Source organism: Ascochyta rabiei, chromosome 17 (genome assembly GCF_004011695.2).
Source record: "Ascochyta rabiei chromosome 17, complete sequence".
NCBI lineage: Eukaryota > Fungi > Ascomycota > Dothideomycetes > Pleosporales > Didymellaceae > Ascochyta > Ascochyta rabiei.
Genome location: NC_082421.1, coordinates 1,054,941 through 1,066,330, shown reverse-complemented (window position 1 = coordinate 1,066,330; position 11,390 = coordinate 1,054,941). Strand labels below are relative to the sequence as shown.

The 11,390-nt window shown below is 56.6% G+C and overlaps 5 protein-coding genes across 5 annotated transcripts, besides 6 other annotated features; 3 read left to right on the top strand and 2 right to left on the bottom strand.

Annotated features, from left to right (window-relative positions):
* Positions 1–458: 458 nt before the first annotated feature.
* EKO05_0009774 (rRNA small subunit pseudouridine methyltransferase Nep1) lies at positions 459–1,435 on the bottom strand (the record flags this gene model as incomplete). The annotated part of the gene is made up of 3 exons (XM_038942482.1): positions 459–935; positions 994–1,259; positions 1,354–1,435. 3 exons carry the CDS (start codon positions 1,433–1,435, stop codon positions 459–461), a joined length of 825 nt encoding a protein of 274 aa, XP_038795146.1.
* Positions 1,436–2,297: 862 nt separating this feature from the next.
* Positions 2,298–2,510, top strand: EKO05_0009773 (uncharacterized protein; the record flags this gene model as incomplete). Its single annotated transcript, XM_038946929.1, has 1 exon — positions 2,298–2,510. The coding sequence occupies one exon, from the start codon at positions 2,298–2,300 to the stop codon at positions 2,508–2,510; it is 213 nt and encodes a 70-aa protein (XP_038795145.1).
* A 694-nt stretch (positions 2,511–3,204) lies between these two features.
* EKO05_0009772 (3-oxoacyl-[acyl-carrier-protein] reductase) lies at positions 3,205–4,040 on the top strand (the record flags this gene model as incomplete). The annotated part of the gene is made up of 2 exons (XM_038942485.1): positions 3,205–3,321; positions 3,375–4,040. The coding sequence occupies 2 exons, from the start codon at positions 3,205–3,207 to the stop codon at positions 4,038–4,040; spliced, it is 783 nt and encodes a 260-aa protein (XP_038795144.1).
* Positions 4,041–5,192: 1,152 nt separating this feature from the next.
* On the top strand, positions 5,193–6,965 carry EKO05_0009771 (uncharacterized protein; the record flags this gene model as incomplete). The annotated part of the gene is made up of 3 exons (XM_038942507.1): positions 5,193–5,420; positions 5,468–6,637; positions 6,690–6,965. 3 exons carry the CDS (start codon positions 5,193–5,195, stop codon positions 6,963–6,965), a joined length of 1,674 nt encoding a protein of 557 aa, XP_038795143.1.
* Positions 6,966–7,171: 206 nt separating this feature from the next.
* Positions 7,172–7,192: a tandem repeat.
* A 427-nt stretch (positions 7,193–7,619) lies between these two features.
* Positions 7,620–7,773: a tandem repeat.
* Positions 7,774–7,982: 209 nt separating this feature from the next.
* Positions 7,983–8,016: a tandem repeat.
* Positions 8,017–8,248: 232 nt separating this feature from the next.
* Positions 8,249–11,253, bottom strand: EKO05_0009770 (uncharacterized protein; the record flags this gene model as incomplete). Its single annotated transcript, XM_038942616.1, has 6 exons — positions 8,249–8,939; positions 9,043–9,296; positions 9,361–9,629; positions 9,680–9,814; positions 9,865–10,703; positions 10,871–11,253. The coding sequence occupies 6 exons, from the start codon at positions 11,251–11,253 to the stop codon at positions 8,249–8,251; spliced, it is 2,571 nt and encodes an 856-aa protein (XP_038795142.1).
* Positions 8,480–8,509: a tandem repeat.
* Positions 10,765–10,813: a tandem repeat.
* Position 11,254: 1 nt separating the features above from the next.
* Positions 11,255–11,308: a tandem repeat.
* Positions 11,309–11,390: the final 82 nt, after the last annotated feature.

The following is an 11,390-nucleotide window of genomic DNA, read 5'->3' as shown; positions in this document are numbered from 1 at the left end:
CCGCAAGAACCTATACACAGATTTGAGTGCCGATATGGGACCAGATAAGCTGGACCCGAGTCGGCGTTGGACGTAATCACTGATCCAGTGACAATACGACACTTACGTTTTATATCCACAACGGGGTGTGGTGCCAGATGACAAAGAAAAGACTCGGGTTGTGCGGAGCATGTTGAAGTGCTCCGCGGTTCTTCCTAGAAGAACGATGTTTGGACGTTAAGCCAGAGGTTTTGTTTTGTTGTAAAAGAAAACTCAAGCAAACGCTCAAAATCAATAGCAGTTGCGCACAGGCTGTCGATGTTGCGATCTCCGGCCAATATGCGTGTCCTGCTGCCTAAATTTCCCGTGCTCTTCGTTTCCTCCTCTTTATTGGGTGTCAATGGTGGGCCAATAGTCTTTGGGGACTAAGAGGTGTGTGCGGCATGCGATGTGACGACTTATCTGATTCGAGGCCACGTCTAGAAGATGCCCCAAACATCCTCTGCTGCGTGGCAGAACTTGCTGCATGCAACGCTGGCACTGAGGTTGAAGTTGCTGATGCCAATGCTGTCATCCTTGATGGCGTCGGCAAAGTCGTCGTTACCCTTTGCCATGGCACCAACGAAGACGGCGATGCTCTCGTTCTTATTGAGGCTGCCAATGTAGTCACTGAGGCGTACAACATCGGCGTCGAAACTAAGCGTAACCTTGCGGCAGTTGGGTGGCAGGTGATCGGTGATGGGGTTTTTGATCACTTCGATCAGCTTTTCCTGAGACAATGTCGATCGAATCTGGTGCCTGTGCAGCAACTGCACCATCAAACCTGCAAAACGCTTGAATGTGCGAGGAATGCGCACCGTGGGGCTGACCCTGATGAGGACGTTGCGCGCAGTCTGGATGTAGATCTGGAGCTTGCCCGACTTGTTGATGGGCGAATCAAGGAGAGTGAGCAGGCACTGTGGCGCCACGTTAGCTAGGGGCTCATCTTGCAGCTGCCATGGCAAGTCTACGCACCTGGTGAGTGATATCTGGACGCGCCTCACTGATGTCGCGACCCATCTTTCGCATCACGCCAATGTGGTCGTCGCTGTTGAGCAGGTTGTACTTGTCCTCCCTGCCACCAGGCCCACGTCCAGAGCCATGCGAGGCCTTGTACGTCTCGAGCGTGGCGTTGCAGAGAACGACGATGAGGCGCTGCGAGTCCTGGTCGTTGGTGGGGATGGGCGCGTGCTGTTCGGCAACGAGCTTGGGCAGCTCGGGTGGTGGCATGGACTGCGTTCCTGCAGGCCGAGGCACCGGGTCAGTATGCGCCATGTTGGATGGGCAAAGGCACATGTCGAGGCGACGAGGCGCCAGCGCGGGAGGGAAACGTACTTGCGCGCTTCTTGCCCCGCTCGGGGGAGTCTCGGGACGTTGCCCTCTCCTGGGAGGATTCTGCTTGGAGAGGACCGGGCATGTTGAAGGACGTGTGGGTGATGATGCAACAGATGACTGAGTCTAGGGAGTCGAGTCTCGCTTTCTGGCTCGTCTTTGCTTCAGTGCGGGGTGAGGTGAGGGGTGAGGTGAGGCCCTGGAATCCGTCTCGTGTGGAATATCTAGACGGTCAGAGTTCAGTCGACGCGCAATACACACCGATCTGCGGTAGCAAGGTTGGCAATGGTTTACAGAACGTGTGCCTTGCGAAGAACAAGAAGGGAGAGGCGCTCTTTTATTGCGAACGATTGGCGAGAAGTCTTTTCTCGAGTCCAGCCCCCATGTGGAGAAAGCGTCGCCGACGGCAGCTTCAGCCGGGGCCACGTGACGTTGCTCGGAGACCGACAACCTCGGGCCGGTGCTTCCGTTCTTTGCCCGGAGTCGTTGATTCTCCGAGCAGGAAGCCACCTTCGGGCTTCGGCGTAACCGTACACAAGCGCCTTGTCGTGCGCCGAGTCTCCGACGTGTCTCACCATCGGCCCCTGCGTTGCCTCGACTGTGAAACGCGCTCGGCGCCGGATTGGCTGCTCAGCCTGTGACGGCGCTTCGGACTTTGTGACTGGAGGTACCCATAAACATCGTGCCTCCTGTATCATGAAGCCATGGAGGTCAGGTCATCTGTCCGACGGCTACTGTTTGCGAACGCGCTGCTTATGCGCCCTACTTAGAAGTCCTACTCCTTTTCCATCCCAGTTCCCGTTGTTTCTAGTCTCCCAGTCCTTCTCGCAACGCCAAGCAGTCACTCTCTTCATTTCTTACTACAGTATTCTAATCTGATTTTCTGTGGCAGCTGGCTGTCAGTCTTGTCAATTCCCATCCTCGCATCTCGTTCAACGATCCATACAATGGCCTGGGAATTTCTCGCCCCGATCCTTACACCAACTGCGCTTCGCTCAGTCCAAGCGGACGCTCGACCACTGCTCACTCTACTCCTCGCCATCATCGGTCTATCCACCTTCGTCGGTGTCTGCTTCTACATCAGCTTCGTCACAGGAAAAGCGTATCCCAAGAAGAAGGTGGAAAAGAAGGGCGGGTTTTTGGGCTTCGGCAAGAAATGATTGCCGTTCGAAGACAACAACGTTCAACGTTGTAGTCGCCGTACTTACACAACGGCTGCAGAGGTGAGGTGAGGATCGTATGTACGGTATCTGAGGAGGTAACTGACGCCTTCAGCGCGCTGCACGACTTGCAGGGAACGACGAGGCGAGGCATCTGGTTCTGGCTGTGACGAAGGCCCTCTAATAGACTGCGACAAGATACCCGTGTAGCATAATGGAAGGACAAGTTTTGCTTACTACGAGCGCATCTCACCCGCACTTGCACTCGCAACATGGCGTGAAGTTGAACTCCAAGGCATTGTGGAACACCGCGACCTCTCATTTATCTGTGCCCAGACCGTGGTCTACCGGCCTTATTGAGTTTGGCATAACCTGTTCGTTTTAGACACCTCGTAGTTGAAATTAAGCTTGTTCGTTGGAATTGATAGAAACTGCCCGACAGTATTCGGAGATCTAGCACCTATCGGAAAACATCATTCGATGACGTATGTAATGCGTAAGTGCATCGTAGCACCAACGATCATTGAACGCAAACAGTATGAGGTCAGACAGAGTAATGTAGGTTATCTCCAGATTCCGTCTGAGCACTTGCCACGCTATCGACGCAACTACCATATACTAAGGAAAAAGACAACTGCCTCTGAAGCCAATACTACCCTTACTACCCTCGCACATTCTCACAGACTCACACATCATGTCTACTGCTTCAAACGCTGCACTTCCGTTGCAGGGCAAGGTTGCCATTGTCACTGGCGCCTCTCGAGGTATCGGAGCTGGCTTGACGATAGAGTTGGCGCGGAGAGGTGCAAACGTAGGTAACTTGATATCTGGCCAAGGCTGCAGATATACTTACAATTACTACAGGTCACGCTTGTCTATGTTTCGCCTAAGAGTGAAGAGAAAGCGAAGAAGATCGCCTCAGATGTCTTTTCCCTGAACAATGGTAGCAAAGCACACATTGTCCAAGCCGACCTCAAGGAAGTCGAAGCGCCGGAGAAGATTGTTGCATCGACGAGGGAAGCGTTTGGAGATAAGATTGACATACTGGTAAACAACGCAGGCGTACTCTGGGCTAACCCTATCGAGGAGACAACCGCAGAGGACTACGCCGGCATTTTCGACGTCAACGTTCGTGCTCCCTTACTTTTGATCAAAGCCGTGGTCCCTCATCTCCGGAAGCGCGGCAGGATTATCAATATGTCATCGGTCGGAGCGCACATTGGCCCACCAAAAATGTCGCTTTACGCCGCATCCAAAGCAGCCGTTGAGGGGATGACAAAAAGCTTGGCCCACGAGCTCGGAGACGCAGGGCACACTGTCAACGCTGTTGCCCCTGGACCTGTCGAGTCAGATATGCTTGACGACGTGCCTAAGGACATTGTAGACATGCAACTGAAGCTTACGGCTGTAGAGCATCGCGTCGGCACTACAGATGACATTGCGCACATTGTGTGCTGGCTAGCGAGTGAGGACTCGAAATGGGTCTCGGGACAGACGATTTCCGCTTCAGGCGGGTCCATGATGTTGTAGAGGTATCTGACTGCTGTCGCTGTTTCTGATGGGTGCTTGTTCCAGTGGTTTCCTGGGAGGTGTTTGAGTTCCAAGACTTCAGGTGTTTGGAACGGAAATAGATGTTGGGCTTAGTGACCGAACGCGTAGCCTAGAGACGATTTCAGAGCGATGTGATCTAACGGACAACTTTGTGCGACTGGGCTTCTTTCCGTCATCCGATGAGAGAAATGTGATTCTGATCCTTTTGTCAGCGCCATTTGAGAGAGTAGGACTTCGCAGTCTCGGATTTCGGAGAAGGTCGGAAATGCAGTCGTCTGGCGGTTACAGCTGTCACTTTCAAGCCTCACCGATGAGCTCCCGCACAATTTCTTGGCCAAGTCTTAGCATTTCAGAATGCCTCAGTGATTTCATGGAGCCGTTGAGAAGTAAGTGTTGCCATTACGGATCGGCAACTAGGCCGCAAGCGCCTCATGTGAACCAGCCAAGCGTTTTAGGCCAGCCTTCTCTTACACCTCTCAAACACCTCACACAACTGTCTACATGGGGAACAGCAAAACGCCACATCCATTAGGGTTTCATCTCACTGCCTTCGTACTTGCCGCAGCCCCATGTCAGCCAGACTCAGCGCGCTATTCGCCCGTACGAGGCTCTGCGCGGCTCTGGACGCCGCACCTTGCCTGTACGAGGCGCCCCCATGGACGGCGCATCCTGCTGCGTCGCAGCTTTAGACCGTGAACGCACGAAGGTGGTTCGACTCTTACTACCGTTTCGCTGTCTGTGTTAAGCTTTGCTGGTCTTCTCCACGCGTCCAACCAATACCCACATGCCCTTGCTTTGATAGACTAACAGCCATCCCCTTCTCTCGCTGTGCCTGTTCCGTCTTGCGCGTGCTTATAGACTTTTGTTTCCCCTTTGCTCAAGAATCTCCGTTTTCATGCCGGTGATTCTTTAACCGGGTGACCGAAGATACCCTTTTGTCCTTTCTATTCGTTTGTGCAGGCACCTATAGTAAGTTCACTGTTGGCGATCACTGCCGGAGTCTAACATACGCGAAGATACTTTGTCATTCTTTGCGCCTACCGTGAACTATAGCCACCTTCAGCAGGCTCTGAATAGCAGGGGCTTCTAATCAGGCACATTCGTCTTTCACACACCTTTTCTCCGTTCATCATGTCCTACACCACATCTCTCACAGGCCGTGAGCGGTCAAGATGGCCGCCGCTTACACGAATGCTCATGTCCGGCGAGATGTCAGAAGAGAAGGGTCGCCAGTTGACTCGAAAAGAGAGATTCGACGTGTGGATGGTCAATGAAGGTTACCGACGGCTATTCGTCTTTACGTTTGCGATATTGCACGTCATGGTCTTTGTGTTCGGTATGATGAACTATGGGCTGAAGGTAGGAACCAACCAGTGCCCGTCAGAACGTATACTTACCTTGTACAGGACAACTCAATCGGCACACGAGCAAAGTTCGGTTTAACGTTTCCCATAGCCCGTTCAGCAGCCTTGACACTACATGTCGACGTAGCCTTCATCCTCTTCCCTGTGTGCAGGAACCTCATCTCCATGGCTCGTCGCACGCCACTCAACGACATTATTCCCTTTGATAAGAACATCACCTTCCACAAGCTTGTCGCCTGGGCCATTGTCTTCTTTTCCTGGGTCCACGTCATCGCCCATTGGAACAACCTCGCCAAGTTTGCTGCATTCAACCAACTCGGATTCATGGGTTTCATCCTTGCAAATCTCGCCACAGGACCTGGATGGAGTGGCTATGTCATGCTGTTCGCTTTGATGTCCATCGCAATCACCGCAGCCGAGAAGCCGCGTCGTGCCAACTTCGAGCGCTTCTGGTACACACACCACATGTTCATCGTCTTCTTCGTCTTCTGGTCCATTCACGGAGCGTTTTGCATGATCCAGCCCGACTTCGCGCCCTTCTGCGATGGCATCGGCGTCTTTTGGGAATACTGGATGTACGGCGGCTTTGCATACCTCGCCGAGCGCATCGCGCGTGAAGTGCGAGGACGTCACAAGACATACGTCTCCAAGGTCATCCACCACCCCAGCAATGTCTGCGAGATCCAGATCAAGAAAGAACACACTACAACCCGTGCTGGACAATACATCTTCCTCTGCTGCCCTGAAGTATCCATCTGGCAGTACCACCCCTTCACGCTCACCAGCGCACCGGAAGAGGACTACATCTCCGTGCACGTCCGTATGGTTGGTGATTTCACACGTAAGCTCGGCAAGGCGCTTGGATGCGACCTCGACAAGAAAGCTGGCGGCGAAAAGGATCAGAACTCCGAGGAAGTTGCAATGCGCCAGATTCTGCCGCGTGTTTACATTGACGGCCCATTCGGATCCGCATCGGAAGACGTGTTCAAGTTTGAAGTTGCAGTCCTGGTCGGTGCTGGTATCGGTGTGACACCCTTTGCGTCCATCTTGAAGAGTATCTGGTACAGGATGAACTACCCGCAAAGCCGCACTAGGCTGAGGAAGGTGTACTTCTTCTGGATTTGCCGTGACTTTGGTTCCTTCGAATGGTTCCGCTCCCTTCTTCTCGCGATCGAAGCGCAGGATCTGGAAGACCACATCGAGATTCACACTGTAGGTTCCACCCTCCTCTCTAACATCAGGCGCCATGCTAACCGGATGACAGTACCTCACTGCCAGGATCAAGGCCGACGACGCAACGAACATCATGATCAACGACGCCAACGCCGAGCAAGACGCTATCACTGGCCTGCGAGCACCCACCAACTTTGGCCGTCCCAACTGGGACATGATTTTCAAATCGATCCGCAAAATTCACTCGCCCGCAGAAGCAGGTGTGTTCTTCTGTGGCCCCAAGGGACTGGGAAGCACACTGCACGTCAAGTGTAACAAGTGGAGTGAGCCCGGATTCAGCTTCGTCTGGGGCAAGGAGAACTTCTAGTCTGTTGTGATGATGAGGGTAGGGGGATAGTGGTAGGGAGATTGCACGCCGGAGAGTAGAGGATAAACGTGACGCGTGTTGCAAGCTATGATCACTGTACATAATTGGCGGTGTTTTCCTCTCGACCAGACAGACGCTCGCACTGTGTGCAGCGCCAGCATCTTGTCTTTCACGATACGATACCATAGATGACGGTAGCCAGCTGGAAAAAAAAAAAAAAAAAAAAATAGAATATTGGAATTACATCTCAGTCTCCCTTATCCCTGTTTCCCCCATGCCATGCCATGCCATGCCACTCTCGCCCACGCACTACCACCCCGCCCAAACACTCCCCGTCCCAACGCCGCGTGGCGACTCGTTCGAAACGCCGCGTCTCCCGTCTCCCGTCTCACGCGGATACACGCCTCCGGTGCGCCACCACTGTGTGAAGGCCAAGCTTTCCCGTCGCAGAGCCAAGGCCGCGTCCCTGCAGCTATCGGCATAGCAGCGAGTAGGTAGGTGGTCAACGCCTCGCTACTCCGTAAGCAAGGCAAACAGCCGCACGGGACGAAACTGTGCAGGGGGAATTGCTGGTAGGCTGTAGATGCGACGTGCTTGCTCTCTGGCCTCTCGGACTCCCTACCTCGAGGGCAAATCAACACAGCATAATACTACACAGACCGACAGACCGACAGACCGACCGAGTGACAGACCGACAGACCGACCGACTGACAGACCGACAGACCGACCGACTGACAGACCGACTGACCAACCGACCGACTGACAGACCGACTGACCGACAGACCGACAGACCGACCGACCGACAGACAAACAGACAGACACGTTCCATGCAACCTAGCCATTAGGGCGCTGAACCGCAGCGCCGTGGTACTTTCTCGTATCGTGCTGGGGGGACGTCTCGGTCTTGATTGGGTTTTCTGCAGCGCAGACAGCACTAACCTGCGTGAAGAGACGACCAAGCTGCGTAGAGACACGAGGCAAGCACGAGCAACGCACGTCCTTCAACCCTCCTCCCCTTCTCTCTCTCTCTCTCTCTCTCTCTCTCTCTCTCCGCTCTTCTCGACGCTTTCCACAGCGTGCCTGCGGCATTGGCACTCGGGAGACGGAACACGAGGGTGGGTCTGCTCGACACGTGGAGCGGGGTCCGGATATACGATAGATGGGAGGAAGTGGATAGACGAATGACAGCGGACGGGAAGTGTGAGTTGAGAGTTCCTGGCTGTAGTTTATACGATGAACGATTTTTCATGGCGTTCCGTGCATACAATTGATTGTTGTTTTTTTCATCCGGCTAACTCAACCCGGAGTCTCAACAATCGCCTCGCTTCCTTCTCGTCTAGGACCTCGAGTCCCAGCTGCTCCAGCACGTCCCGAGCGCTCTGGTTGTCGGCAAAGAGGCGATTCTCCACCTCCCACAGCCCGAGCGCGTCGGCGCTGTCGGCGTGCTGGTCAGCGTCACGCGTAGACATTGCTTTTGGCGGGGCAGGCCCTGACGGCTTGTCACCTGCATAAGAGTCTGCGTCTGCGTCTGCGTCTGCGTCTGCATCCTCGGCAGCCCAGGCACCCCACGCCTCCATGCCTTCCTCCTCGCCTTGACCGCTGGTATTGGCAGACGTCTTGCCGCCTCGAACAGGCAGGCCGACAAGGCTAGCGCCTTCGATGCACTTCCTCAATGCGGCTGCAGCTACGCCCGCTCCGACCTTTTCGTCGACTACGGCACAGATGGCTTCGAGATCTGCGTTCAGCTGCGCAGCGCCCTGGGTCGAGAAACTGACTCGCAGGACACTGTCGTAGAGGGTGGCGTTGACCGTGCCGAGGGCTGCCCTGGCGATGCGGCGCAATGGCGCAGGTGCCAGGACGCGGGACAGGAACGCTAGGGTGGTGCTGAGATGGGTGAGCAGCGGGTCGAGCTCGGCGGTAGGGCTGAGATCTTTGCCGCTCCCTCCTGACGAACTCAGGGTGGCCCAAGGATTGCTGGCCGAAAAAGTAAGCCTGTGACGGGTAGGTGCATGACAGCAGCTGGAGTGGGGCGCTGCTGCTTTGGGCGGAGTGCATGGGACCAGACGACATGACTTACATCTGACGATACGGCTTCAGCGCCATCCGGACGTTGGAGACGAGTGTCTCGGTGATGATTTGCTCGCTGCGGTCGCGTAGGCGCGCGTACCACGAGGCGGTTTCGTCGAAAAGACCGCCCGCGTCCGAGGCGTCGCTTTCGCTTGTTCCGACGTTCCTGGAGGTGCGTTCCGCGACCGAGGCAACGGTGCGGGAGCCGATGTTGCCACCGTGCTGAGCACGATCCTGCAGCTCGTCCCAAATGTCGAGGAAAAACTGTAGCTAGGGTCAGCATGATGCAGCGTACAAGGCGTGCCGGGGAAAAGGTGGTGGGGCTTACGACGTCGTCACTCCAGTCTCGCATTGCCTTTTCGAGGTAGTCTGCGCTGCCGTATGTTTTGCAGAGGCTCTCCAGCCCCTCGACGCCAAGCGACTTCTCCTGTTCCTCCCTGCTTACGCCGGTCATGGCGCGACCCAGGGTGGTGGTCATGCGAAGGTAGGCTTCCAAGTTATCGCTCAATCGCTCGTGGAACTGGTCGAATATGGCGATTTGAATGTCGATCAGAAAGGCAAGCTTGTGCTTGAAGGATGTCAGGGGTCTGTATCGATCTGCAGAGGATCAGCGACGGGGGGTCCATTTTGGGCGATGCTCGACCCACCTGTTATCGTTTCGAGCAGGTCGTTGACACGGATGGCACCCTTTGTGGGTTTTGTGGCTTTGGGGTCCACGCTTTCGTAGTCGAGGTCTTTCCAATCGTCGGCTTCCACGATGCTTTGGTAGCGCTGGAGGGCGACTGCGGGTAGATCAGCGTTCCGTTTGGATGTGCTTCGGGGGGGTGCATACAGTCTTTCTCGACGCGCAGCCACTGGTCGAACCAGTTGGCTTGAACGAGGAATTCCCACGACAGACCGTTCCAGCCAGACAGGCCATAGCCGCCGTCGTACGCCCACGTGTCTCTGACGGTGGAGTCGAAGCTCATCATCTCGTGGATGAGGTGGCTGAGCAGCTGAGGCTGGCCAGCTACCTTGGGCAGCAGCGAGGCGATTTTGGTTCTCAGAACAGGCAAGAGCGCAGTGATGAAGGCAGACATGGCATCGATGTAGACGGGGTTCAGGGCGAGAGGTGTGCCGCGGAAGTGCTTGAACAGGACGGGCTGCAGGTAGTCGGCGACGAAGGCGCTGTAGTCGTCGAGGAGGGTGGTGACGTGGGAGAGGAAGTACTCGGGCCGGTCCAGACGGTTGGTGGGCTTGTCGCCGTCGAAGTGGTAGCGGAAGCGCATCTCCAGGGGCTGGACGAGGACTTGGAAGGGGAACAGGACGGGCGGCAGTTGGGCCTTGTCTGGCGGGCTGCTCGCATAGTGATTGGCGTCGAGCTCTGGCATCTGCAGGTCGAGCAGCTTCACGATGGCGGCGTCCCATTCCGGGCGCAGGTGCGGGGGGACGACGGCCTTGGGGGTGGGCCAGTGGAGCTTGGCCAGGAGGCGGTCGAGGTCGGCAGCGAAGGCGTCGAGGATGTTTGTGCGCAGGGCGTGTGTGATGCGGGCGACGTGGTGGAGCAGCTGCGGGGCGGCGCCCTCTGCGTGGTGGTGGAGTGCGGTCAGACGGGTGTGCAGCTCGCGCAGGTGCTTGTAGGGGGCCAGGGCCGCCTCGTTGGAGGTTTGCAGCTGGACGTGGGCGTGGTTGCTGGGGGAGGTGTCAGCCGTGGGCGCGTCATGCTGGGGTCATGGTGGGCGCGTCATGCTGGGGTCATGGTCATGGTCATGGTCATGGTCATGGTGGTGGTCGTGGTCATGCTGGGTGCGTCATGCTGGGTGCGTCATGCTGGGTGCGGGGCGGGCTGGCGGTCGTACCTGAGCTCGTCGACGTCGCGCAGCAGCTCGAGGTAGCCGGCGGCGACGTCGAGACGCTGCAACGTCGCCAGCACGGCTTCGAAGCGCGGGACGGCATCGTCGCTCGAGTCGGAGGCGGTGATGACGTGCAGGCGGCGGTCGATGTCGTGCTGGTCGCGGCGGAAGGCGGTGGCCTTGAGCTGCAGCTGTTGGTGGTGGGCGCGCTGGCGGTGCTTTGCGTCGTCGAGGTCGCGCTGGGCGCCGTCGAGCTGCTGGCGCAGGAGGCCGTGCTGGGCGGTGACGTTGGCCAGCAGGGCGTCGAGCGAGTCGAGGTCGGCGGGCGTCTGCAGCTTGTCGTCGAGGAAGTCGAGCACGCGGGCCTCGCGGTCGTCGCGGTCGTCCATGGCGTGCGTGCGTGCGTGCGTGCGGGCGTGCGTGCGTGCGGGCGTGCGTGCGTGCCTTGGTCGCAGTCGGCGGCGGCCACTCTACCTAGAACAACGCGCCGGTGGGGGCCCGCTCGACGCTTGGCTCGGGCGGGCTG